The sequence below is a fragment of the Schistocerca nitens genome, chromosome 5, assembly GCF_023898315.1.
Source record: "Schistocerca nitens isolate TAMUIC-IGC-003100 chromosome 5, iqSchNite1.1, whole genome shotgun sequence".
Taxonomy (NCBI): domain Eukaryota; kingdom Metazoa; phylum Arthropoda; class Insecta; order Orthoptera; family Acrididae; genus Schistocerca; species Schistocerca nitens.
This window is the reverse complement of record NC_064618.1, coordinates 529,223,823-529,249,270: the sequence shown is the minus strand read 5'-3', so window position 1 is coordinate 529,249,270 and position 25,448 is coordinate 529,223,823. Positions and strand designations below refer to the sequence as shown.

Here is a 25,448-nt window from a genome sequence, read left to right as displayed (position 1 = left end):
CAAGAATTCCTCTATGGTGTAGAGTGAATTGTCAAGGAGAAACTTCTTTAACCTACATTTGAAAACTTTCTGCTACCTATCAGACACTTTATTTCCATGGATAGACAGTCAAAAAGTTTTATAGCTGCATATTTCACCCGTTACTCCACCAAAGTCAGATTCATTAAATAGTAATGCAGATCATTTTTCCTTCTAGCATTGTTCTTATGAATATCTCTGTTACTCTCAAACTTAGTTGGATTATTGATATAGTAACAAATTTCATAAGTGAGTAGATGCACTGTGAGGCAGCGGTTAATTTTTCCAGCTTATGAAAGAGATGCCTGAAAGATACATATGCGTAAACTACTCACATAATTCTAATTGCCACACGGGATTAGCCGAGTGGTATAAGGTGCTGTAGTTATGGACTGTGTGGCTGGTCCTGGTGGAGGTTCGAGTCCTCCCTCGGGCTTGGGTGTGTGTGTTTGTCGTTAGGATAATTTAGGTTAAGTAGTGTGTAAGCTTAGCGCCGGATGACCTTAGCAGTTAAGTCCCATAAAATTTCACACACATTTGAACATTTTGAACAATTCTAATTATTTCCTTGTATGCATAGAATACGTTTGCTTAATTGAGAAGTTACTTTTGAATATTCTTTTAAAATACACCACTGAATGAAAATATGCAAAATATGTTAGCTTAAAGACTTCATATCCCCTATTCATATGGAAAACGTAGGCAAACCTAAGTGATTTAGCATATTTACTATTTGTGTTTCCATTTTAAGTTGTCATCAGTATGCACACATAACAACTTAGCAATTTTCTACCTTGTTTATTGTTTCTGTTGATATACTGGGTTAATAGGAGGTGCGATATTTTTGACTGTATAGTATAGGACGAATTGTGTTTCTTCAAAGTTTAAAGCTAGCCCATTTACGAAAAATCATTCAGTAACTTAAAAAAAAAATCATTTATCATTTTCTTCATTGATGCTTCTTTGTTCAGCTTCACAACATTGCTTGTATTATCTGCAATCGGTGCTAATATTGAGTCCTCAGTCAAATGACAAATCTCTAATGTAAAGCAAGAATAGTATGGGGACTAATAATCAAACCCTGTGGAATTCCAAGTGTAATTTCTCCCCATGCAGTTGATGTGGTTTTCCTCTTTGTACTATTCGAATAGCCTAGAATAACTTCCTGCATTCAGTTTCTTAAATTAGAACTAAACTAGTCATTTACTGAACAACGTATTTCATAAAAGCTTAGTAGCAGTTTCAGTAGAATGGCCCTTATGAGTTTATTTATTTATTTATTTATTTATTTATTTATTTATTTCATGTTCCATAGATCTCGTATTGTGAGTACGTCACATGAGATGTGGAACGAGTCAAACATACAAAACAACAAACATACAAAAAGATACAAAACAGTCTTCATTAAATATATAAAAAATGTTCTACATAACTGCATATAGTTAATACAAAGTTTAGAGGAAAAACAGATATTGTACCTATAACAGCAGATTTCTTTGAGTGTTAATACAAAATTTCATGTTTTAATTTGGAGAAAAATTGCAAGCACATTTCTTTGTTAACAAGATGGATAACTCTATCTAAATGCTGTTTCCCTTTTTGCATCATTAAACTCTTCTAAAGTATAAACAGACATATTTAACAAATATTCCTTTAGTTTTGCTTTAAAAAGAGATTCATTTTCTCTTAAACATTTTATCTGGTCAGGGAGATGGTTAAAAATTTTTGTTCCTGACCATTTGACACCTCTCTGAACAACTGTCAGGTTCTTAAGTTCACAATGAGGATTTTCTTTCCCTCTTGTATTATATTTGTGATAGTTCTTATTTGATGGAAATTGTGCAGGGTTCTTAATTACAAAACACATCAGCGAATATATGTACTGGGATACAGTGGTCATTATTTGCAGCTTTTTGAAAAGGTTACGGCATGATGTCCTCGGGGCTACTCTGCGCATAATTCTAATAGCCCTTTTCTGGACCACAAAAATTTTCTTTGCCAAAGCTAAATTTCCCCAGAAGATAATTCCGTAACACATAACGGAGTGAAAATACCCATAGTATGCGGACTTCATAGTGGTTAAATCTCCAATGGAAGACATCATTCTGATAGCATACATAGCTGAGCTCAATTTTTTTAGGGTCTGTTGTATATGGAAGGACCAGTTCATTTTGCTATCAATATTTACTCCAAGAAATTTAGACACATACATTCTTTCTATTGGTTGATTTCCACATGTTACATTTATTTCTCTCACTTTTTTTTTTATTGTATGGAACTGGATAAAATTTGTCTTACTTGGTTTTAGAGAGAGACCATTAACACTGAACCAGTTAGTCACTTTGGAGAGTATGTTGTTAACTGACTCCTCGAAATTAACATCTGATTTTCCACTCATGAAGACGGTGGTATCATCAGCAAAAAGAGTAAATTTGCAAGGCAGGCTTGCACACAATGGTAAATCATTTATAAACATCAAAAACAACAGTGGCCCCGGAATTGAGCCTTGAGGCACACCACAACTAATAGAAGTCCATTCAGACTGAGCGAAGGTATCCCTTGACTCATCTGAGCTGTTTAAAATTACTTTCTGTTTTCTCTCCTGAAGATAAGATTGCAGCCAGTTACCTGTGACACCCCTTATTCCAAGTAGTTTGGCTTTCTGCATGAGAATGTGGTAATCTACACAATCAAATGCCTTTGATAAGTCACGGAAAACACCAATTCCTATCATTTTTTGATTTAGACATTCAAGTACTTCATTTGTAAGTGCATACACTGCATCGTCAGTTGAACAGCCCCTTTGAAAGCCAAACTGGCTCTTGTTGATAAGTGTTCATTATGAGGTGTTCAGTAATTTTGGTGGTAGTTAGTGAGCTCAGCTCTATTACCCTTCTTGTGTAGGGGCTTCACAATGGCATACTTGAGTCTTTCAGGAAAAATGCCTTGTTGAAATGAAGCATCAGAAATATGGCTCAGAATATCACTAATCCATATACATGAAAATTTCAATAAATTATTGGATACATTATCTACCCCTGCAGAGTTCTTACACTTTAAAGACCAGATGACTGTTTGAATTTCCTTTACAGTGATAGGATTAATGTACATTTCTGGTATTATGTTGGAGTATGCATCCTGTCATAAAGTCATAGCTTCCTCAACAGAGGGCCTACAGCCAATTTGTTGGGTTACTGACAGGAAATGTTTGTTAAAAATTTCAGTCAAATCTGTGCTCCCGTTACTACACAGAAGAATAACATACACATTCTTTACCCTATTGTTATTATTACTGATAGTATTAAAACTTATTTTCACAACCTATGATTCAAGGTTCATTGCAGATTGTTTTCAATTGACAAGTAGTCACCACAACTCTTGATGACTTTACGAAGTTTTCGTAGAATATCTGTGATTCCAAATAATAAGAGCCCCCGTATGCCGCCGTTTTACTGCATCCTAGAATTTAACATAGGGCTCTTTTGAGTTGGTGCAGTAAGAATCCCGTTACTGAAATTATTATTTTCTAGGTATTTCCGGTTACTATTTCTGCGGCCTTCATGACGAATTATGATTTTAAAATTCCCGCCTAAATCAATCAATTTACCGGAATAGCACAAATCTCTATCGTACGACCTTTTTAATCTTAAATAGAAATAATCGAGAATAAAGCACATTCTGAAAGTTTAAATGTGTAATGTGCGATGGCTATTAACTTGAAACGTTAGATAAGTTTTACATTTTCAAGTGTCCGTTTAGGTCTTTGTTCTCACAAGTAATATCTTTGGCAGAGGTTGTTTGTGTGAAGCGAATTCTATCTGTGTCGAAAGGTGTTGGGTAAATGGCGTCTCGTGAGTGATTGTAAAGGGGTATTTTTGAAATTTTAGTCTCTCGAGTAAGTGGTGGTAAATTTAAAGAGTAAATCCACCGAATTTATAATACACCAGAGAAAACAATCGGCAATATGTCTCGCTACAGAGATTGGGATTTGTCATGCAAAGTGTTTGTGGGAAATCTGGGCAGTAGCGCTTCCAAATATGAAATTGAATCCGCTTTCAGTAAGTATGGGCGTCTTAGAGATGTTTGGCTAGCAAGAAACCCACCTGGGTTTGCCTTTGTGCAGTTTGAAGACCCGAGAGACGCTGAAGATGCTGTTCGGGGTCTCGACGGTATTAGAATGTGTGGCTCCCGCGTAAGGGTGGAGATGTCAACAGGGAGAAGCCGAAGAAGTGCCGGTGGTGATCGTCGTGGTCGTTCAAGATCCCGAACACCACGACGTCGTTCTTACAGCCGATCCAGATCCCGAAGTGCATCACCGAGACGCTCTCGTGGAGATTCACGAGACAGAAGATAAACTAACAAAAAATAAAAATAAAAAATCAGGTGGGCAATTATTCATTTTTGCTCTCGTGGTGAGATACCATTAAAATTTTTGTTAAACTTGTTGTGTGACCTTGACTGGAATTCCTGTAATACCTTTTTTAGCATTGTTACAGTATTACCATTTTTGTGTCCGCATGTTTACTTACACGTGTTATATGTTGAAAAAATGCCTACAAAGTAACAGTATTTTCTTTCAGCGTTCAGCATGGCGAAATGTCTAGCCGATTCAGGTAGGCCTAAATTATCTCCATTGTATTATGGACTATGTTTGTGCCTTTCGTGAAAGATCTGGAGCAGAATACTTTGTGTTGGTGGATTTAAATTTAAGATGTTTTCAGGTGTTACTTTTAATGACATTTAATATGTTCATTTGTTCATATTTTTTGTAATTATGAATTCATATTATTGTAGATATATCATGGAATGGAAAGATGTATGCGAAATTTTTGAAGCTTTACAGGTAAGAGTTTTGACGAAATCGACCGAAGATAACGTTTTTGTATTGTCCTCTTTAAGAAGACTCGTGCCATTACGTTAAAGAATACTTTCTCAGAATATTCACGATATCTCGGTAATTGAAATACAGCTAGTGTACAGTAAGAATGATTGCCCTTACTGAATACTATAACGAATTCTGTGAATTCCATAAGTCTATGTAAAACAGCGTAATCACGACTTAGGGGTGGGGCAGAAGAGAAATCTTCATAGCAGTTACTAAGTGATGAATTTAAAAGGTAAGAATTGGTGACAAATGCTGGTAATTGTCTTTCTTGTTTGTGTGTCTAAAGGGAAATGGTAATAGATGTGGAAATTTATACCCCTTTAAATAAATTCATCTTAACCCCTAAAATATTCTTGACATTCATTTTAACCTTTTCTATTCAATGCACTGTTCATGAGTGATGATAAATGTATGTTCAAAGTATTTTCGTAATGACTGAGTGCTTTAGATGTGTCGAATACATTCATTTTCGTTGTCTACATTGAGTTGTAAAAGCCATACATTTGTATCAGATCTCAGAATAAACTTTTCTGATAGCTGGAGCCTAGCTCTGATTTGTGAAACGTCTCATAAATGTGATACTGTATTTTGTGAAAGTTTCTTCAGATTCAATTTTATTGAAATATATGGGTCTAATACTGCACTTCATGTAAAGTTAAGGAAGCATAGATATTTTCAACATTCCTCAGTTGTATTGCACTTTCATTTTTTTTCCCCTGACACATTGTGTAATGTTACTACTATTTTATGAATCAAGTTCTCAATATTCCACAAACTCGTCCATGCATTTTGTCCAACATTTATTGCAAACAAGAGTAAGGAACACACAACTAGTTCCATTCATTTTTTGCTTGGTTGCAGTTAATCTGTCAGATTGTATAGTAAACTTATTTCAGCTTGTACAGACAAAGATTGAAAGTAGGCCATTTTCCTTGTCTTGTAAACTGTGTTGTAATGTTGTTTTTCACTCTGTCTTGAGCAAGCAGTGAAGGAAAAAAAAAAAGTGTTTAAAGTTCAAGGAGAAGCAATAAAGCTTTGAGGTTTGTCGTCATAATTCTGTGAGAAGGCAAAGTGGTTTGAAGAGCACTCAAATGGAATTGGGGGGGGGGGTCACTATGTGGTAAACATAAACAGGTAAACGAGGATTAAATTAGGTGATGGTGAGGGAATTAGATTAGAAAAGCATACCAAAATTAGTTCTGTTGTTTGGACAACAAAATTACTTATAATGGCTCAAGTAGAGGATATAAAATGCAGACTGGCTGCAGCACAAAAAGCATTTCTGTGGAAGAGAAATTTAGCATTGAATATTAATTTGTGTTGGGAAGTATTTGTTTGGAGCTTATTCTTGTATGGAAATGAAAGTTGGAGAATAAACAGTTCAGATGAGGAGAATAAAAGCTTAGGAAATCTGCTGCAGAAGAATGATGAATGTACACGTACATACTGAATCTAATGGGGGGGGGGTGATTTTTTTTTAATTGCAACTTGACCAGATGGCAGATCAACTGGGAGGGCTCGTGCTGAGGCAGCAGGGAGGAATTGTAAATTTGGTGATGGAGGGAAGTGCAGGGGTTGAAGGGAATAATATGGGAACCATGTTCAAATGGATGTAGGTTGCAGAAATTGATGGGAGATGAAGAGACTTGCACAGGATAATATATTGTGGGAATTGCATGAGACAAGTCACTAGAATGAAAAGCACACCTACAGAATTGTCCAAGTAATAAAAGGAAAATGGATGTAAATAAGTTTTATTCTATTTTGTTAAAATTTCCATTTTAATTATAGACTTGTGCACCGTCAGGTAGGGCTTCATGAATGCATTCATCCTTTTACGGTTTCCATTACTGTCTTTCGTCTTCCCTTCCCTCCTCCACCCCCATTCTTGTTTATCCTTTCACATTTTCACTCATCTAATTGCAGATGCAAATTTTCTACTTTCATGTAAGCTAAAATTAGTTCCTGTAGTATGTTCAGTCTTTAGAACATATTTTTATAACTTTTTCTATTGCTAGGTGTATGCAGATTCCCTTCAACTATGTGTACTGTAATTAAGTGTTTATTCATGTAATTAGATATCTGGTTTATGCTGCTTACTGCATTTTCATGTTATAAGTTGGGATGGATTTTATTTGGCAGGAAGTGAGTGTAATAGTTGCCTTTTTACAGCAGCACTATTTTGCAGAGTGTACTGTCTGATGTGTAATCGCTTATCTTCTGCTTCACATCAAGCCCTTTCTGTATTAGAAGTGCATTGTTCCGATGGTTTCTTCAGTTAATAACTTCCCCCACACTTGCTTATGAAATACATTTGGTGATTAATGTATAACAAGTTAGTCTTTAATACAATAAATATTCAAGACTTCTTGAGGCTGCAGTGTACTGGTATTAGATTGTTCATACAATGTAGATTATGGCTTTTGGATTAGTCTCCATCAGATGCTGTTCAACAGCCAAGGAGAGTTAATCAGTTGCTCCTATCCATGATGCAATGTGTGATCTGAAATTTTGTATGAAGGTAGCCTGAGGAAGTCTAATGTTTCACATAAAATACATTGTGGCTGTGTGTCTCAGGTGATATTATTAAGAGTTACTGCAGACATAATTGCCTCATCACTACCCCGAGCAAGCAGAAAAATGTCAGGCTATTGAAAAGAATAAAGGGTTCAAATTGCCTGCTGAACAACTCCCATCCCCTTATTGCACTATTTTTAGATTTTGCACATATTTATTTCCCAGACAAGCAGCTTCTTATGTACAGTATGATGCAAAATATTTTGAATTTGTTTGGCCCCCATCTTCCCCTCTCTCCCATCTTCCCCTCTCCCCCATCTTCCCCTCTCCCCCATCTTCCCCTCTCCCCCATCTTCCCCTCTCCCCCATCTTCCCCTCTCCCCCATCTTCCCCTCTCCCCCATCTTCCCCTCTCCCCCATCTTCCCCTCTCCCCCATCTTCCCCTCTCCCCCATCTTCCCCTCTCCCCCATCTTCCCCTCTCCCCCATCTTCCCCCTCTCCCCCATCTTCCCCCTCTCCCCCATCTTCCCCCTCTCCCCCATCTTCCCCCTCTCCCCCATCTTCCCCCTCTCCCCCATCTTCCCCCTCTCCCCCATCTTCCCCCTCTCCCCCATCTTCCCCTCTCCCCCATCTTCCCCTCTCCCCCATCTTCCCCCTCTCCCCCATCTTCCCCCTCTCCCCCATCTTCCCCCTCTCCCCCATCTTCCCCCTCTCCCCCATCTTCCCCCTCTCCCCCATCTTCCCCCTCTCCCCCATCTTCCCCCTCTCCCCCATCTTCCCCCTCTCCCCCATCTTCCCCCTCTCCCCCATCTTCCCCCTCTCCCCCATCTTCCCCCTCTCCCCCATCTTCCCCCTCTCCCCCATCTTCCCCCTCTCCCCCATCTTCCCCCTCTCCCCCATCTTCCCCCTCTCCCCCATCTTCCCCCTCTCCCCCATCTTCCCCCTCTCCCCCATCTTCCCCCTCTCCCCCATCTTCCCCCTCTCCCCCATCTTCCCCCTCTCCCCCATCTTCCCCCTCTCCCCCATCTTCCCCCTCTCCCCCATCTTCCCCCTCTCCCCCATCTTCCCCCTCTCCACCTCTCTCCCTCTCCCCCCCTCTCTCCCTCTCTCTTTCTCTCAAATTAAATGTGAGATTTGAAATTGAAAAATATGTATCAGATATGTCAGTAAAAACCCACTAGGTAGGTGTGGCGTTTCTATTTATTACTTCAAGTAAATTTTGTTGTCAGATGGAGCTTAGTTTTTCTGCCTGCCATATTTTGAAAAGTTATGCGCATAAAGATTTCAGGTCGTGCTCTTTAGTACTGGAATGATTTGTGAACCAGTATTGAATGTAAATTATTCCATAGTCTTGGCTTACTTTAAATGGAATGAAACTTCCACTCTGCAGTGAAGTGGGCTCTGGTATTAACTTCTTAGTAGGGTGAAGTGGGGTAAGTGTAACCACGTTTTGGCATAGTTCAACTTTGACACCAAATTGCCAACTTGTTATTCAAGATATGATTTTGAAATTTCTCATGCTTGAAGTTTGACTTATTGACTTTTAAACAATCTACATTTTGTTTTTGAAAAAAGAAATTATATGATCAATTAATTGTTTTAAAAATTTTGTGTTGTGAGGTTACACTTACCCCATGGTTCGGGGCAAGTGTAACCCCCCATTGTTGTACCCATACAGAGCATTGTAAAAGAGACTTGGGGTAAGTGACCTGATTACCCAATTTTTACTGAATTTGAGGATTTTTAAATTATTAAAATATCTTAAATTTTACTCAAGATATGAGCTTTTTTGCACACGCTTCTTTGTATATTATGAAATACACAGATAATGTTAGCTAAACTAAAAAATAAGTGTTAGCCTAAACCATAAAACACTGAAACAGAATGCTTCATAGATGATTTATTTTTGTTTTAGGCCAGTAATTGATTAGTTTAAATTCTACAAAAGTAATATTTTTTCTTTAGTAGGCAATTTAACAAAAATAATAAAATATCTAGTATCAACAGAAAAGAAAAATTTACTTAATAAGTTCACTTTCTACTATTTTTCATGGTAATTGAACTAAAGTTGCTGGCAATTTGTGTTTAACGCTAAACTGCCCTAATTCAACTTATTATATTCACACTTAGGCCCTAACTATTACTTAGTCTTGGACTTGTTGTATGAATCAAATGTAACACCAAATGTCAGGTCTCCCCTGCGACTCAAAGTAGGCTCAGGCAGCACTGAAATGACATCAGAGGATGGAACTTCCATCTCATCTCTTCTATCAGGCCAGTAGAATGTGGTGCCATGCTTTGTCTTATTTTTGCATCTGAGGAAACTCACTTCTGGATCTCCTAAATCACAAATTTTGGTAACTTGGCCAATAAAATGAACTTTCTTACATTTTGTTACAAAGCTACCAGAACATAGTTTCCAACTGTAATTTTATCTTTGGCTTCAAAAAAGTTTGCCTCTTTTTCTTCTTCACAGTTTATCATTTCTTTCCTGAGATTGTCCAGTGTTATGGTCCCATTTTCTTCATCACTACTTATTAAAGATAGGCCTCCTTCAGTTTCACTTTCTTCACTTGTTGATTCAACTTAGTTCTTTTTTTTTTTTTTTTTTTCTTGTTACCCACATGAGCAACTGGGGATTTTTTTCCACAACAATCAGATGCCATTTCGAATAAAGTAACAGCACTTTGTTTGGAAGATTTCCTTTTCATTACCAAGCCCTTTTTTATGTCGATAATGAGTTTGTTTTGCTTTCTCCTTATTATTCTTGTTTCCTTTAAAATCTTTTTCTTTATAGATGGCATCTTGAAAAGTGATAACTTCAGCTCCTGGTGCAGTCCTTTTCTTCTTTGTTTTACCAGTGGGACTACACTGTCGGACTGTGACATATTTTATAAAAGGAAATGTGGTTTAAAAATATAGTAGACTTAAATAAAAAATAAAATATGTCTCACACAAACTCAGTAGGCCTACAAATCCAGCATATCAGGTATTCTGGTATCCATATGTACAGGAAGGCCAGTTTAGTTGATCTAGTGTGATAGCAAAACCAAGGTTACGGCTTAAATAAATAAATCTGTTCCGGTAAGTTTGTTTGGGGCAAGTGTAGCCCCCCCTGGTTACATTTGCCCCAGCCTGTTGGTTACACTTGCCCCACATGGGAAAAAGTTGGGGTAAGTGTAACCATGCCTGGCATATCAAGAGCTTTATCAGTAGAGTAAAATGAATCTCATATTTGAAATTTTCATGCAAAAGTTAGTTTGCGACCAAAAAATTGTGCAGTTATCTTTAAAACTGCAAAAATGACAGACCACCAAATTCTGAGCATGTCACTCACTCGCAGAGTGAAAATGTAGACGTCAATTCAAGTCCAAAAATTAACTATCAATTTATGTCAGATTTGACAACTTATGGTGAAATGTAACAAAGAAAGGAGTAAATTAATATGTGTGATAGGTCAGAGGTAAAAATACAGTTTCTTTAATGCACCATAAGCCGTGGTTACACTAACCCCATGGTTAAACTTACCTGACTTCACCATAGATTAAATCTGTGTGCTGGACCGACATTCGAACTTTGCCTTTTCGTGAGCAAGGGTTCTACCTGCTGTGTTACCCAGACACAACTCAAACCCATCCCCATAGCTTTACTTCTGCCAGTACATTTCCTAACTTCACACTTCAACGAAACATGTTGGTTATCACTCCTGGAAGAAAGGATATTGGAGAGACATGGCTTAAGCCACAGCAAGGGGAATATTTCCAGAATGAAATTTTCACTGTGCAGTGGAGTGTGTGCTGATATGAAATTTTCTGGCAGATAAAATCTGTGTGCCAGACAAAGATTCAAACTCTGGACTTTCGCCTTTTGTGGACAAGTGTCTCAGTTGTGCGCACACTTTCAATCTGCTAGGAAGTTTTGTATCTTGTTTTGGCACCTATGCACAGCTAAATCACTCCACTGTACACTGAGCTGTTGTCTTGACTACTCAAGGTGTTAAAATGACAAATGTAATATATATATATATATATATATATATATATATATATATATATATATATATATATATATAGACACACACACACACACATCATATCACTGTCTCACATCTGATGCAGCAAGGAAAACTGCATTGTTAATTACTATTAGTAGATGGGAACAAGGGAGATACTCAGAGGGCAACGTTGGGTGCAAAGACTATTGAGTTAATCATCATTGTTAGGTGGTCATGACAAGTGGATTGAACGAATGAGTGCGAAACATTGCTGCATATGACTTACAAAAATTTGATGCTATTTTACCTGGCACTGTTCAGTTTTAGCCTGTATTGTTTCTCCAGTCTTTATTATATGGAATTTGTGTGAAAAATTTACAAGGTGTTGGAAGAATTACAAAAAGTTTATAATTTCTCATTTTGCTTCTTATTTAGAATCAGATTTTTAAACTTAATTTCTTACAGAAAAAATTCCGTGGTATATGAACACAATTGCTTCCATTACCTCAGCACTTTTCATTTGTGTACATAGAATATTCTTAGGAAGGCTGTTTTTTTATAAGATGGCTCTGGCTCGACCAGTGAAGCCAAAAGTTTTTGAGAAGGTAAAGCGTATTAAAATTCTTCAGAGTGCTGTCAGCTGTACAGTTTGGCATCCACATTTTTAGTGCAAAGGACAATCCCATTGGATGTTAGGGAATGGTAGGAAGTGTCATTATCAGGTGGTGCTAGTCCGTACTTGGCAGAATGTCAATGGAATGTTGAAACTTCCTGGCAGATTAAAACTGTGTGCCCGACCGAGACTCGAACTCGGGACCTTTGCCTTTCGCGGGCAAGTGCTCTACCATCTGAGCTACCGAAGCACGACTCACGCCCGGTACTCACAGCTTAACTTCCGCCATTCTGAGTGGAATGTTATTGCTTTGCTCAGTACTGAGTGGTGAAAATAAGATTTAGAGACTGTATTCACAAATTCAGGAGCAATTAACAGCATTAAGAAACTAGTAATAAGTTCATTGACTAAGGTAAAATTAATAGTGGATGTTCTTGACAAATCCCACCACTGCTTAGTTGTGAAGGAATAAGAAATGTTGTGCAGATATTTCAGAGCCTTAGCACTTACTTGGTTGAGAAGATATATATGTGTACACACACACACACACACACACACACACACACACACACACACACACACACACCAAACAATATGTGGAAGCCAGTACATAGCACCTGTTACCTTTATACTTCATCCTGTTTTCTTACCAAGTGTTTGAAAAACTTCCAAAAGTGTTTTCCTTCAATAGAGTTAATTTTTTAACTGTTGAAACAATTTTCATTAAAAGGCTTGCTTATATCCTGTTTGTCCATGTGTTGTAAAAATATTTGTTCCTCCCACGTTGAACAGCACTTAAGTTGTCATGCAGGCTTTGCAGTGTGTCTCAAAAACATATCAGAAAATAAGATGAAGATTAAGAGCAAGAAATGAACTATATATGTTACTGTTGAGAGTATTCATTTGTTTCCAATGTTAGCAGATTATGCCATAGTGCATGTGCAGTCTTCTACATACTCAGAATTTTAAAACTGTATGCTCGTCACATTCAGTTGATCATTGGTATTCTGCGAGTATGTCTTGTGCACACATCCTTAGTAGTCCATTTAGAAGTCGGTTGTGTGAAGCATGCCTTTCACAAAAAGGAGGGAGTACAGAATGTAGAAACTTTCAATTGAACAGCCATAAATGATAATCTTTAAAGTGCATTAGCTGTCAGCTTCAGTGACAACCATTGAAGTGAAAATCTTCCCATTGTACTAGGTTTTTCGGAAGTGTTGGATGTTGTAGTTATTGACAATAAAAACATTATTTTAGAGAGTTTTTGACTCATTATAATGCAGGCTAATGTTATGAATTTAAAACTACCGTCTGTATATGCTGAGTTTTAGGGGCATTTGTCCAGTAGTCGCACATTCAAAATGTAGCTCCCTTGCAAACATTTGTGGTTTCTGTGATGTAGGTGAATTCTAGAATGTTCTCCAGTTTCCCATCATGATTCAAGCGGCTGCTGTCTATAGCAAATTTAGCAACAAAAGTTAAATTTTAGATTTCTTCCCACCATAATTTTCGCTTCCCTGCTCCCCCAGAGTAATTTAGTTTGAAAATGTTATTGGCATAAACATCTCTAGGAACAGATATCTATGCCCATGACTTGGAGTGCCAACTTTTGTTTTATCCTTTTAATACTTAGTGGAAGACTGTTTTTGTTGCCTTATATAAAGTTGGTTCACCCTTATTTCCAAACCAGTTATGAAGTAACTCATATTGACTTCATGAAATGAAACCTGTCAAGAACACATTTTCATAACTCCAAATGCTTTGTGTAGTTAGCAGTGTGGTATCCACCTGTTAAAATTGCTCTTGACAAGAACTCTTTACTGTATGTTTGACATGATTATCAGTCCCATCTTCAGATTACTTGAATGTACAGCACACTTCTTCAGTCATTATCTACACTTAACGCTTTTTATTTTGTGGGAGTCATTGATAACTATCCTGATTAAGAATTTTTGATTCCCAACTTTGTCAGAATTCATTGAAACTGATGGTTGCTATCAACTATGCTCCTCACATTTTGATTTGTAGCAGCTGGTACTTCGGGTATCATCTTCCCACACATTCCTTGTTCCTTTGTGAACAATGCAGGGGAAGGATTATCATCAACACGGTATGAAATCATCCCATGATTTACAATCATGATCACTTCCCATTACGTATGTTAGAAAGTAATGTGATGCTCGACTCTTCGTAAAATGTGGATTCTCATAATTTCACAGGTTAACCTCTCTGCGACACTTCTTTTGTATACTCTGCCAATGAAAATTTGCTAGTTAAACCTATCACAAAGTTTTTCTCTGTTGATCCATCGGTAAGTCCTTTATATAATAGCATTACTCACGAATCAGTCAAACAAGGATTTTGTAAATTACCTCTTTCATGGCTGGATTACATTGAAGGTGAAGAATTCTCAGTACCAAATATAATAGCTCTGCACATTAATATTGAAATAACCAGAAATTGTAAATAATTAGACAGAAGTGTCGGCTTCAAATGACAGTATCCATATCCCATACAGACCAGTCTGCATTTGTGAGCCACTGATAGTTAAGTTAGAACATTAGCTTAGGTTGAAGCTGGGCTGATAAAAATGAGTACTTATCCAACAAGTATATGTCATGTTGCATCATGGTAAAACTCCATAGTTAAATTGTAAGTTTTTTGTGGCTGTTATGCTGAGAAACAACAACATTCATCACTTTCATTGAATTGAGTGGAATAAAACGTCTTATGTTCAAACCACATTTCAGGTTAGAGTAACACAATGTGCCTAAACTATGGACTTAGTAGTAGCACTTTCCGTACCTTCGTCAAAGTGTTCATTTCTGTATTCTGTCTTGATTCTTCAGTACATAGTAAATAAAAATAAAAATTAAGACAAGTGTAAGTTAACAGTACTCCTTGTTAAAATAAATTACAAAAATAATCTACTAGTAATAAAGCAACATAATTAGGAAAAAAATGTTACGCGGATAACTTTTTGTTGGAAACTGAAATTATGCAATAGTATACAGGTTTGTTAATTCATGTATCAAATATCTTGATAATATAATTTAATCTTGCTGATACAAGAAGTTGTAAACTTTTTCTGTAATATTCTGTTTTGTACCAGTTTCGTAATAGTCTAAGCTGCTAGGGATACTTTGATCTGTTGATAGTGAATGTTAGGCTGCTAGGTACTTGCCAATTTGTAAGAATGGGTTTGGTTGACAAGGTTATCTTATTTTCAAATAACTTCCGGGAATTCAGCCAGGTAACACTTTCAGCGACCGCCGATATTTCGGCAGGAGAACACCCCGCCATTTTCAAGGCAAACTGCAACGGACAGGCGGCGTATATGTACGCCGCCTGTCCGTTGCAGTTTGCCTTGAAAATGGCGGGGTGTTCTCCTGCCGAAATATCGGCGGTCGCTGAAAGTGTTACCTGGCTGAATTCCCGGAAGTTATTTGAAAGTTGTATACGCCATGAGAAACTCGGGTCTCACAAGGTTATCTTATGAAATACTATTGCTGGGCTGAGCCTTGTATGCTTGTAAAGTACATACCACCAAATTACCTATATATGTAAATCATCATAGGATGTCTACTGTGCAGTAACTCAAAATGTGCCACATTATGCAGCATTTATTTGTGGGCAATACAATGCGAAATGAGCCAAATGCAAACAAGTTGTAGTTGCTGTATTCTTCCGTCGTCAGGTGGTATGATACAGTTTATGATTACAGTGAGCTGTATCTGCAGGGAGTGCGCAAGAATATCACTTGGTCACACATGGAATAACAAAATTCATTCCATGATTCACAGTAGTTAGGCACATGATGTAAGCAGTGCTTCTGTTCACACGTGACAACTTCCACTGCTTCCTGCTCTGAAGGTCAGTACTCAGTGAAAGCACAGTGCTACATATTATGCTAATGCAGTATCGTGCAGTCTAAAATAAAAACCTGAAAAATCGGTTGATGGTTCATCAGCATTGAAGCTGCTTGAATTGATGCTGAAGCACCATTGACTATTTACTATTGTTCACCTGGAACATTGCCTAGAAGGCAAATGGTGATCTTGTCAGATTTTAAAAGGGGTTTGTATGCAGAAATTAAGCTGCTCACCCTGAGCAAAAAGGTTTGTTGCTTCTAAGTGAAAAATGGTCTTCGTATAATTTTGCTGTTACTCAGAGGTAGAAACATGCATGGAATTGTTTTATACAAGGCATGTCTCAAAAGTAATGGTGAATTGGTGTGAAAGTGACTGCAGTGATCAGCTCACAGTAGTACGTGTAAATCCTTGGATGTAAATAACCACATATCCTCATTTATGCATGGCAGCAATGTGAATTGGCTGTGAAAATACAAGATCATCATCAAATGTTAGAGGCAGTGTATGTGGTGAGGCTATTTTGTAGGCGTAAGACCTTAAGATTTAAAAAATGCTGGGTAACTGTTGCTTCATAATTCGCTTGTTATGGACTTTTTACTGGTGTGTCTTATGATACTTCTTATTACCCAGAAACTGAAAGATTAAATCTAAAATGCTCAAGATGCTCTCAAAAAAATTGGAATTCGCAGTTGTTAGCAAGTTGTGGAATCATAAAAGTGAAATAATTCTCACATGGGTGGAGAAGAAACAACTACTTTCATATGACAGCCAGTTGGAACAGCAATGCGTAAGTTTCATCACTCATTCACTAAAAGTTCAAGACAGTCTCCCCAGAAAGTTTTGCAACTGCGTTTTGGAAGCTGAGTAATATTCCTTCGACAAATTTCATATAGCCCAGAATATCAAAATAACAAGTAGCTTGCTTGTGAGGGACAGACAGTGAAATAAGAATAGTGTTTCGTCTCTGTGACATGAGAAGTGCTTTAAGAATGATTATGACCACGCAAAAGTGTGTAATTTTTGTCAACATGACATTTTCCAGCCAATTGGCCCTTATTTTTGAGACACACATTGTATATACCTGATGACAGAAGATTATTGTATTATTGGCTTTCGTAGACTTAACAAATGCCTAAATATTACAACCTACTAACATTTAGAAGCCATAAATGCAATATTCCACTGTCATCACAGAATTAAGAAATGCAGTTCTTTGCATCTTCTAACCAATGAAGTAAAACGGTAGATCTGTTGATTTAATTTTAATGGTAATTAAACGTGTACATGCATAACATTTAGATACATCACTATTTTAGTTGGTTCTACCATAGCATATATAATGTGCATTGTAGCTGTGAGTGTTCTATTTCATGTGAGCAAATTAAGTACAAAATAAATATTGATGGAGAGGTGCATTTGTGTTGGTTATCACTGTTAACATTGATAGATGCAGGTTTGTGCTGACAATTATTCTGAGGCCATTATATAAAAAAAACACTTTAACTAATGGGTCCTCCAGAGCTGAGATTCTCTGTTGAAAACAATTGTATTCAGTCCTAACTTTGAAAATGTTCTTCAGAGGACGTGTACCGTATTATCGTGGCTCACGGCTTAAATTTACAATGATTTTCATTAGTCACCTGTAAAAATAATAAGTCATAGATCTGTTTCCTGATAGTAAATAACGTGCACATGAAACCATGTTATATAGTCTGGCAAAAACTACAAATTCCATTGTGTGTTTGAAGGCCAGTGAAACGTGATTTTCTTGACACTGGACAATTAATATTAAACAAGAAGGGGTCTTTGTTTTGTTATACACCAAAAGTATATTATGAATGGCAACACCATTTGATAGTAATGCCTTCCACATAACATTGCCATTGATCGTAGTTCGGACATTTAGTTTGAGTTATTGTGTACCACTCATTTACATTCCACTAATGTGAATTTGTTTATAGAGTACTACCCTTGCTAGTGTTTCTTTGTTGTGGAGCAGATTTTTTTCAGTTTGTCAGCAGTTCCTTTATGTAAAAAAGTTCAAGTGTATGTGGAGCAGTTAGAACAAAAGAATATTCCCCTGTGTTGGTGCCATCTCCAAAGTAATCACTTGAGTTTCTGCCTTGCTGTGTTATTGTTTCATGTATTCTTTCCATCACATCAAGGCAGAAACTTAAGTGATTACTTTGGTGACAAGACTAACAAGAGGTGATAATGTTTTGTTGGCAACTGCTCCATGTAGATTGACTTATGATCTTAATTGGGGTGGGGGTTGAAAAGTAGATTTACTTTACAATGTGCCCACCTGCTGTTCAGTGCCTCATGTAATTCATATTATTTTGCTTTGATCACATCTACGCACGTTGGCGAAGGCATTGTGGGGGTCATTCAAACTTACATATTGGACATAGACATACTATGTTGTTACATGTTTAGAAATTATAACATGGTGTTCACAAGTTGTTGAATGAAGGCCATTATCCAGTAAAATCTAAACTGAAAAAAGAGATGTAGGGTGTTCATAAGTTAATTATGTTGCATTCTTATCGTTCATTTTCTCTCTGCAGGTTGATCAAACTGCCAGGATGAAGAGGCTTCGACATACATCTCCAACAGAAAAAGTGGACAACCCATAGTAGTTGCTTTTACCAGGAGGCATGTGTCGTTCACTGAAAGCAAAAATCTTATACAACATTGTCAAACTTCAATTTCTCAGAGCTTTGAATACTAGGAAACTAACAGGCTGCACCATGTGGCTCCTGTGGTGGCCCATTCAACAATATTCCTCACAGTTTTGTATGCATCATCACATCTCAGTTCAGAATGTACACTTCCTCAGTTTACTCCATATATGCTTTCTGGCATCTCATGAAGTATGACTGTTACTGTAAATGCATGCTAATACACATTCCACAGCACTTGTTTCTTTGCCCAATGTAGTGGCTCCCTCTCCTGTGTTCAAGTACTCAGGAGATGAAGATTTGCAATGTTCTAAATGTAATTTTGGTTTTCAGGTGTTAAAAGTTTGATATGTGCATATATATTGATTTATGCTCACCGACATTAAAATAATTAATGCATAGTTACGAAGCACAAACTTCTTTCTTCTTGGGGAATGGTTTACTTTGATTTTTGTGTTCAAAGAAGTGCCATTGTCTGTCTAATAATGAAAGTATAAAGAAGTTGGTTCATTGTAATATCAGCAACCCACTAAACTTCAGAACATGTTTTCAAACATGTTAATTAAACTGAGTGTGGAAGGATAATTGTTCATGGTTATTGTTTCAGTGAAGTTTTTTTCATGAATATGTATGCCAATTTTGTATCCCACTAGCTGTAATAAGTAGGTAGTACTGTTGCTGTTACTAAGTAATAGTATACAAAATCAATACAGTGTCTCTAGGTTATATAAAAGTGTTTATTAATAATATACTTGGCTATTCACTGCAAAACTTAATTGCATATCTACCATCAGGGATTAATTTTCAGGGATGGACATGAAATTACTATATTTACTGTCAGATGAAGCCATGTTTGTTCTGTTGCTTTTAAAGTGTGACTTTGTTCTTCATGGAACAGAATTGTTATAATTTCTCATTTTCTGTGCTCATATCTGGGATGCAGAATGTCTCTTCCACCTGGCACCCTGTTTGATCCATTTATAATTTCTCTTAATTGTGAAAAGTCTTTATACTAAGTATCTGTAACTTGTTTGAAATCCATGTCAAAGTTTCGAAAATAAAGATTGAACGAAAAGATTTATTGGATCTTCTTAAAGCTGTTCTTGTCACTTGTGTTAAACATGAAAACAACCTAGTAATTCTTACCAGTATGTGCTTGCTGTTACCACTGAATAATAGTGCAGCACATTTCCTCATTAATTTGTTGCAGTTTATTTCAGAACACAGTGATGTAGTAGTAATCATAGCTTTCACAGTAAATATGTAGAATATTACCTTTTTTCTTTCAAGAAACCTATGTGGTATTAAAAGTTTTTACATTCCAGTAAATATTGTTATTCTTTTGTATAGTTATGAAGAAGCAAACAGTTGCTTGATTATTGAGTGAGATAATTAGGAGGAAGAATTAAATATAAAGTTCATTCAGAGAAGAATGTTATTTATCAACTAGACTATTGAAATTTTAGCGTCAAAAAACTGACATTTTGGTGTGTGTGTCTGTATGTGACAATCTTTGTCCCTTCAATTATTGACCTTATGAATTAACATTAATATGTAATGTAAGTACATCTGAGGTAGTGTAAGTACTATATACCATTGATTAGTAAAAATGTGGTGTGTCCCTTCATTAATTCAACTCTTTGAAAGATCCTGATGCCACTGTCCAGGTTGATAGTCACAATTGCACTTTTTTCCTGATATATTTTTATTTTATTGTGCCCACAGGTGAAGTTCAGTTTCTGGAAATGAGTGATTTCTACTTCATGTAATCAAATACGTGTTTTAATAAAGGTATTTAAAAGTATGCAGCACTTGTTATTCTGTAGAATAATTCTTGTTTCAGTATTTTAATTCTGTGTGCAGTCAGGAGTATATATTTGTTACAACAAAATGACATTTGACAACAGAGGGGTCCCTACATTATTTGTGGCAGATTGGAAAGATGACCAATTTTGCTGTGCAGTTTGCCTCATTGCTGTCAGTTGATAAAATCATCCATCACTACTGATGCAAGGTTAATATGTACCAACTTTTTTTCCATTTTGATAATCATGGATATTTTGTTTCCTTCTCCATGCATGTGTTCAGGTATTCGCATTTTATGTGCTTTAACTGTATAAGAGCAGTCCGTACAGAAATCAGTACAGTCTATCACATAACTGCAGAGAGTGAGACTGGAATGTAATGTGCCTAAACAAATTTGATCAGAAAGGGGGTGTCTATTTAACAACTGCTATTCCAGGTTCAATCCCATAATAGCTGATGTAATCGGAGATGAAATACTTTCTTGTTCTTGGAAAAAGATGTTACATATACTGTTGGTAAAAGGAGCAAAAAAGATTAGCCTATTCATTTGTTAGCTACTACTTCCGAATGTTGTATCACAGTATATGTAAGAATAAAGAAAAAAGTCTGCCAGCATTTCTGTTCACATTACAGTAGTCAAATAGCTTCATTTCTGAAACATTTTTTATGAAAGTTAGGACAATGAAAGAAGATACGGGTTTTGCACAGCCAATATTTTTGGAAACCATGCAGGTTGGCAGGGAGGAGGGAATTTGAGAACTTACATTTCAGCTCAGAATATGTTACAGGATTCTGCAACAGATGGATGTCGGTGTGATAAGACAGTAGTTTTTTGGGTCACTTTTCCTAGTCTTCTTGTAGCTTGGTGTGGCCTCTTCTATTCTCCAGCTATTGGCCACCTGATAATTATTAATACATTGCAGTAAAGAGAAGCTAACTGAGCTGCAGACTGTGTAGAATCTTAGAATTCCAGTTTGATTCTGTCCACTTTTAGTGATTTCAGCCATTTCTCAACAGTACCAGAATATGTATTGTTCCAGATTTTCTTTACCAAGGAACATTTGAAAATGTAGTTACACATTTTTGATTGTGCTTTGTTTCCCCCTATTTTGTTTCCCATGTCAAGTGTGTGTGGATACTAACTTTGAACCCACTGACAGCCTTTATATATGACCAGAATTTCTTTTCGTTCTGTGAGAGATATTTTGTTAAGATTCTACTACTGTCGTCATTGAGGGTTTCACACATTGGCTTTTGTTTAGCATTTCTCTGACTATAACCCTGTATCTAAACACACATTTTTTAGCATCCTCTGTGTCTTTAGAAGTTCCATTACAGACAGACAACCATGGAGGGTCCCTCATCACAAACAGTTCTGCTTGGTACATTTTTTAAATGTCAGCCACAATCATCTACATGCTCATGTCCTGAGCTAAAAGTTTAAGTTCATTACTGATCTGTCGAACTATTCCTTCTTTAATTAGTTTACTGAACATGTAAATCTCTCGGCATGTTTTATTTACTCTTTGTAATTTGGTAATTGTTGCAGTTACAGCTTCCCAGTGGTAAAACTGGTATCAGTTTCAGTACCATCCTCAGAAAGGTAAAAATCTGTTTGCATTTAGATCCAGTGGTTTTCCAAACTGTATGTTCTAGCACTTTTCAGAGACCACATTTAATAATGGTTCATAGGATGTCTTGTCATGTCCACTACATACAAAACTATAACCATGTCAGTTGTTGGATGATGGGCTCTTCTAATGACTGTAAATTAAGGGACATATCTACCAATGAAGTGAGCTTTTCTCTGAAGTATTCGGTTGCCTCTGGGAGCCAGTCCGCTGATGGATGTAAAGATACCTTTCTACATTAAGCTGACTGTTGATACTGTCTTATGCAAACAAGCTTTTATCAAGGTAACTGCTGATTTTTGCACTGTCTTTGTCCAATTTGACTAATATCTTTGAAAATATTGTCCATAAGGTAAACTAGAACTCTAATTCTAGTATACTGTAAATGTTCAGATTTGAGTGATGGAGCATGAATGATCTATATATAATTAAGTTCCAGGTAATTGCTCAAAACTAAATTGGCTGAGTGCAGTTGGGAAATGAACATGACAAATGGAGAGAAAATAAAAATTAAAAAAAAAGTTATAAAACATTGACAGCATGTAACGGGTGAAGGGCTGGAAAGTGACGAAAAAAGGTGAAGAAAAAATTAGTGTAAGGCAAAGTGAATGACAAGAGCCCATTTATGTTGAACTAGTTTCTCTCTCAAAATTTGGTTGTGAGAAACAGACTGGGGATCAGCCTTCCGAATGAGTGGTAAATGAGTTGTCTTTTGCTCTGGTATAACATTGTAGAGCTTGTTCTTAACAGGCCATTCACCTTTCCACAATATATAGTTCTCTAGCCATTAAGTGGTTTGGTGCTTTGAATTTGAAAATTAGGTAACATGCTTAATGTGTTCCCACTCATATTATGATTATGCAGGCTGTTTTGCCAGAAATTTGAAGGATCTGGTGTGAGCAATGTGCCTGATTTTATAGTGACTATCATTACAGTAGTAACGTGGTGATGGTTGCCATAGATTTTGATAAGCATTTTGTAGAATTTCTTTGTGAAGCAGAGTACTCCATATATTGCTCGTTTTTCATGGCATAAGAAGTGTAGCAGCTGATGAACGTTACAGTCCAGGTGGCTAATGTATAATAAAAGGACACACATTTTTAAGGTGATGAGTCATTTAGTATGGATTGGACCAATTTAATGTTGAATGTCTTAATTGTGCAAATAAGACCATATTAAAAGTAGTCACGAAAGTGAAGTAGCATATATTTAACTAAACAATGTGCACCAGAAGATTTGGATCCTATGGAAATGAATGCAATAAGGGGGGAGGGAGGGGTGTTTGCTCTGGTCTTTCTGAGGAAGATGTGATAGCTGTAAAAATGAAGACACTAACATTGATGGAGGAGAGAAAAAATGTGGATATGGACATTGTTTTTGAAAGAAATTTTGTTTCATCTAGAAAAACCACCACACACATTTTTCAAGCAAGGAAAATGTTTAGTTCCGCCAAAATAAAAGAATACGTACAGCAAGAGTAGTCTTCTGAAAATCTCAACGTTACCAGCTGTTGACTGTCCCGAAATAAATTCCTTTTTAACAACTTCCATAACAAAAGAGAGCCTTCAAGAATGTGGAACAAGTTAAGCTATCTATACATTTACAGGTAGATGCAGACAACATCTTCGATGTTGACAATGTGCAATACACGATGAGACTAGAATTGTTAGGGGGAGGAAGACTGTGTACATTGTTCTACTCCTTGTATATGTTGCCTTCTGAAGTGAGTGGAAATAGAAGAGTGCAAAAGATCAAAGATTTGCAACAAGGACTTGAATGGAAGTACACCCAATATGAGAAATATATGAATCACAAACTTTGGCACCTGCCTGTGCCTTTGGTGTTGCAGGGAACTGCCTCCCCTGTATTATGACTCAGTTTTAGTGATAATCACCCTATGATCTGCATTCACAGGAAATCAGAGGCGTATATCTTTGTGGTCACTTAACTGCACAATTTTTTTTCTTACTGCTTTCAGATGGATTTGCAATTAGTGGGGAGATGAAGCTTTGGCCCTCAAAGTGTAAGGTAGTGAGGTGTGGGTAGCAGGAAACTCCATGGCATTGTGTTATCAACTAAAATAACAACACACATTTTATGCTAGCCTCACTCATGGAAACATTTTTTTCCCCCAGAGTTACACATACTAGAACACGGAAGTTAGCTGTTATTGAATTATATGTTTTGAGTGTTTTATCAGTTCTCAGTGAAAGCAATGGCAATGGGACAATATCCCACAAATGCAGATTTTGAATTTGTCTCAAATACCATGTACCCTGTTCTACTTCAGTTGACATATGGACACTACCACATTGACCCTTACTATTCTGAAACTTCGTTCAACTCTACAACAGGCACACCCTTTGCACAGAACATTTGAAGTATGCCTTTAACAGATGAGGTAACTTCAATTGCAGCAAGAACACAGTATTACCATCAAGTACAGAATGCTTCTCTGATCTATGTTGTTTCAATTAATTTTCCCGACGTTCTATGGCCCTTGCCGCAAATCTCTACATACGCTAAACTGCTATATTTCTGATTCCTTTGTATTTCATTTCCCAGTATTTATGATCATTTCACCTTTGTGGGCAGCTGTATAGAGTGCATCAGACTCAGCTTTGGGTTGAACTCCGACCCACGCTGGCTTCTATCTGTATTAACAGAGCCAACAGTACCTTTCTACGTCTGTTATTCCCTTGTTTCCAACTTGTAATTTATTCATTGCTGTTAGTTCTCTTGTACACGAGGAAGAAATTTTTACTAATTTCTCACATTGTGCTGTGTCACTAAAATTTTCCTGACTCATCACACCATTACATTATGAACAGCAGATTTGTACATAAAGGAAAGCCTTCATGAACCTATGATGTTCATTTTTCATTAATTAAGCAGCCTGCTTTTTATTTCACGTGCTTCTAAAATTCCTTTGTTAGTGTCCCTACGGTGAGTGTTTTTGTGAGAGTGGAATAAAATTTGATTGGAAGTCTGCACTTTGTACATACTTTACCTTTGACACATTTTGAGAGAGAGAGAGTAAGTAGGAAGCATGGTTTCCCCACTTTAAATATAAGTGTGGGTAATGGAAAGAGGAAATGCCGCCTTCCCATGTAGTTAGGCCAATATGCACAGTGGGACCTAAGCTTCCCACTTTGGGCTGCTGTGCACAAGTAACAGACATAACATTCTCATAACCAAAATGAAACCACTACCCCAGTATGTCGTAGCTGTTGGCTCCTACGATAGAACACAGCAGGCTGCTGTGCAGACAGTGGTAGTGTGTCTGCGACCACATTACTGCACTGCTTGACAGCAGAGGCAGCCAAATGCAGTATCACCTTGATACAAAAGAAACGGACTGCTCACAGTACTGAGAAACTACTTGTTGAAGCATGACAGGGCACTATTGTTCTTACTGTAAATTTTGTACC

General features: G+C 37.0%; 1 protein-coding gene across 2 annotated transcripts; it reads left to right on the top strand.

The window, feature by feature from the left end:
* The first annotated feature begins 3,809 nt into the window (after nt 1-3,809).
* On the top strand, nt 3,810-19,676 carry LOC126259299 (RNA-binding protein 1-like). 2 transcript variants are annotated; one of them, XR_007546496.1, is made up of 3 exons: nt 3,810-4,401; nt 4,599-4,631; nt 18,467-19,676. XR_007546496.1 is itself a non-coding variant. In XM_049955965.1 (2 exons), exon 1 carries the CDS (start codon nt 3,983-3,985, stop codon nt 4,370-4,372), a length of 390 nt encoding a protein of 129 aa, XP_049811922.1. In that variant the 5' UTR covers nt 3,810-3,982; the 3' UTR covers nt 4,373-4,401; nt 18,467-19,676. The 2 variants fall into 2 exon arrangements, 1 of the variants encoding a protein (XP_049811922.1); XM_049955965.1 differs by lacking the exon at nt 4,599-4,631.
* Nucleotides 19,677-25,448: the final 5,772 nt, after the last annotated feature.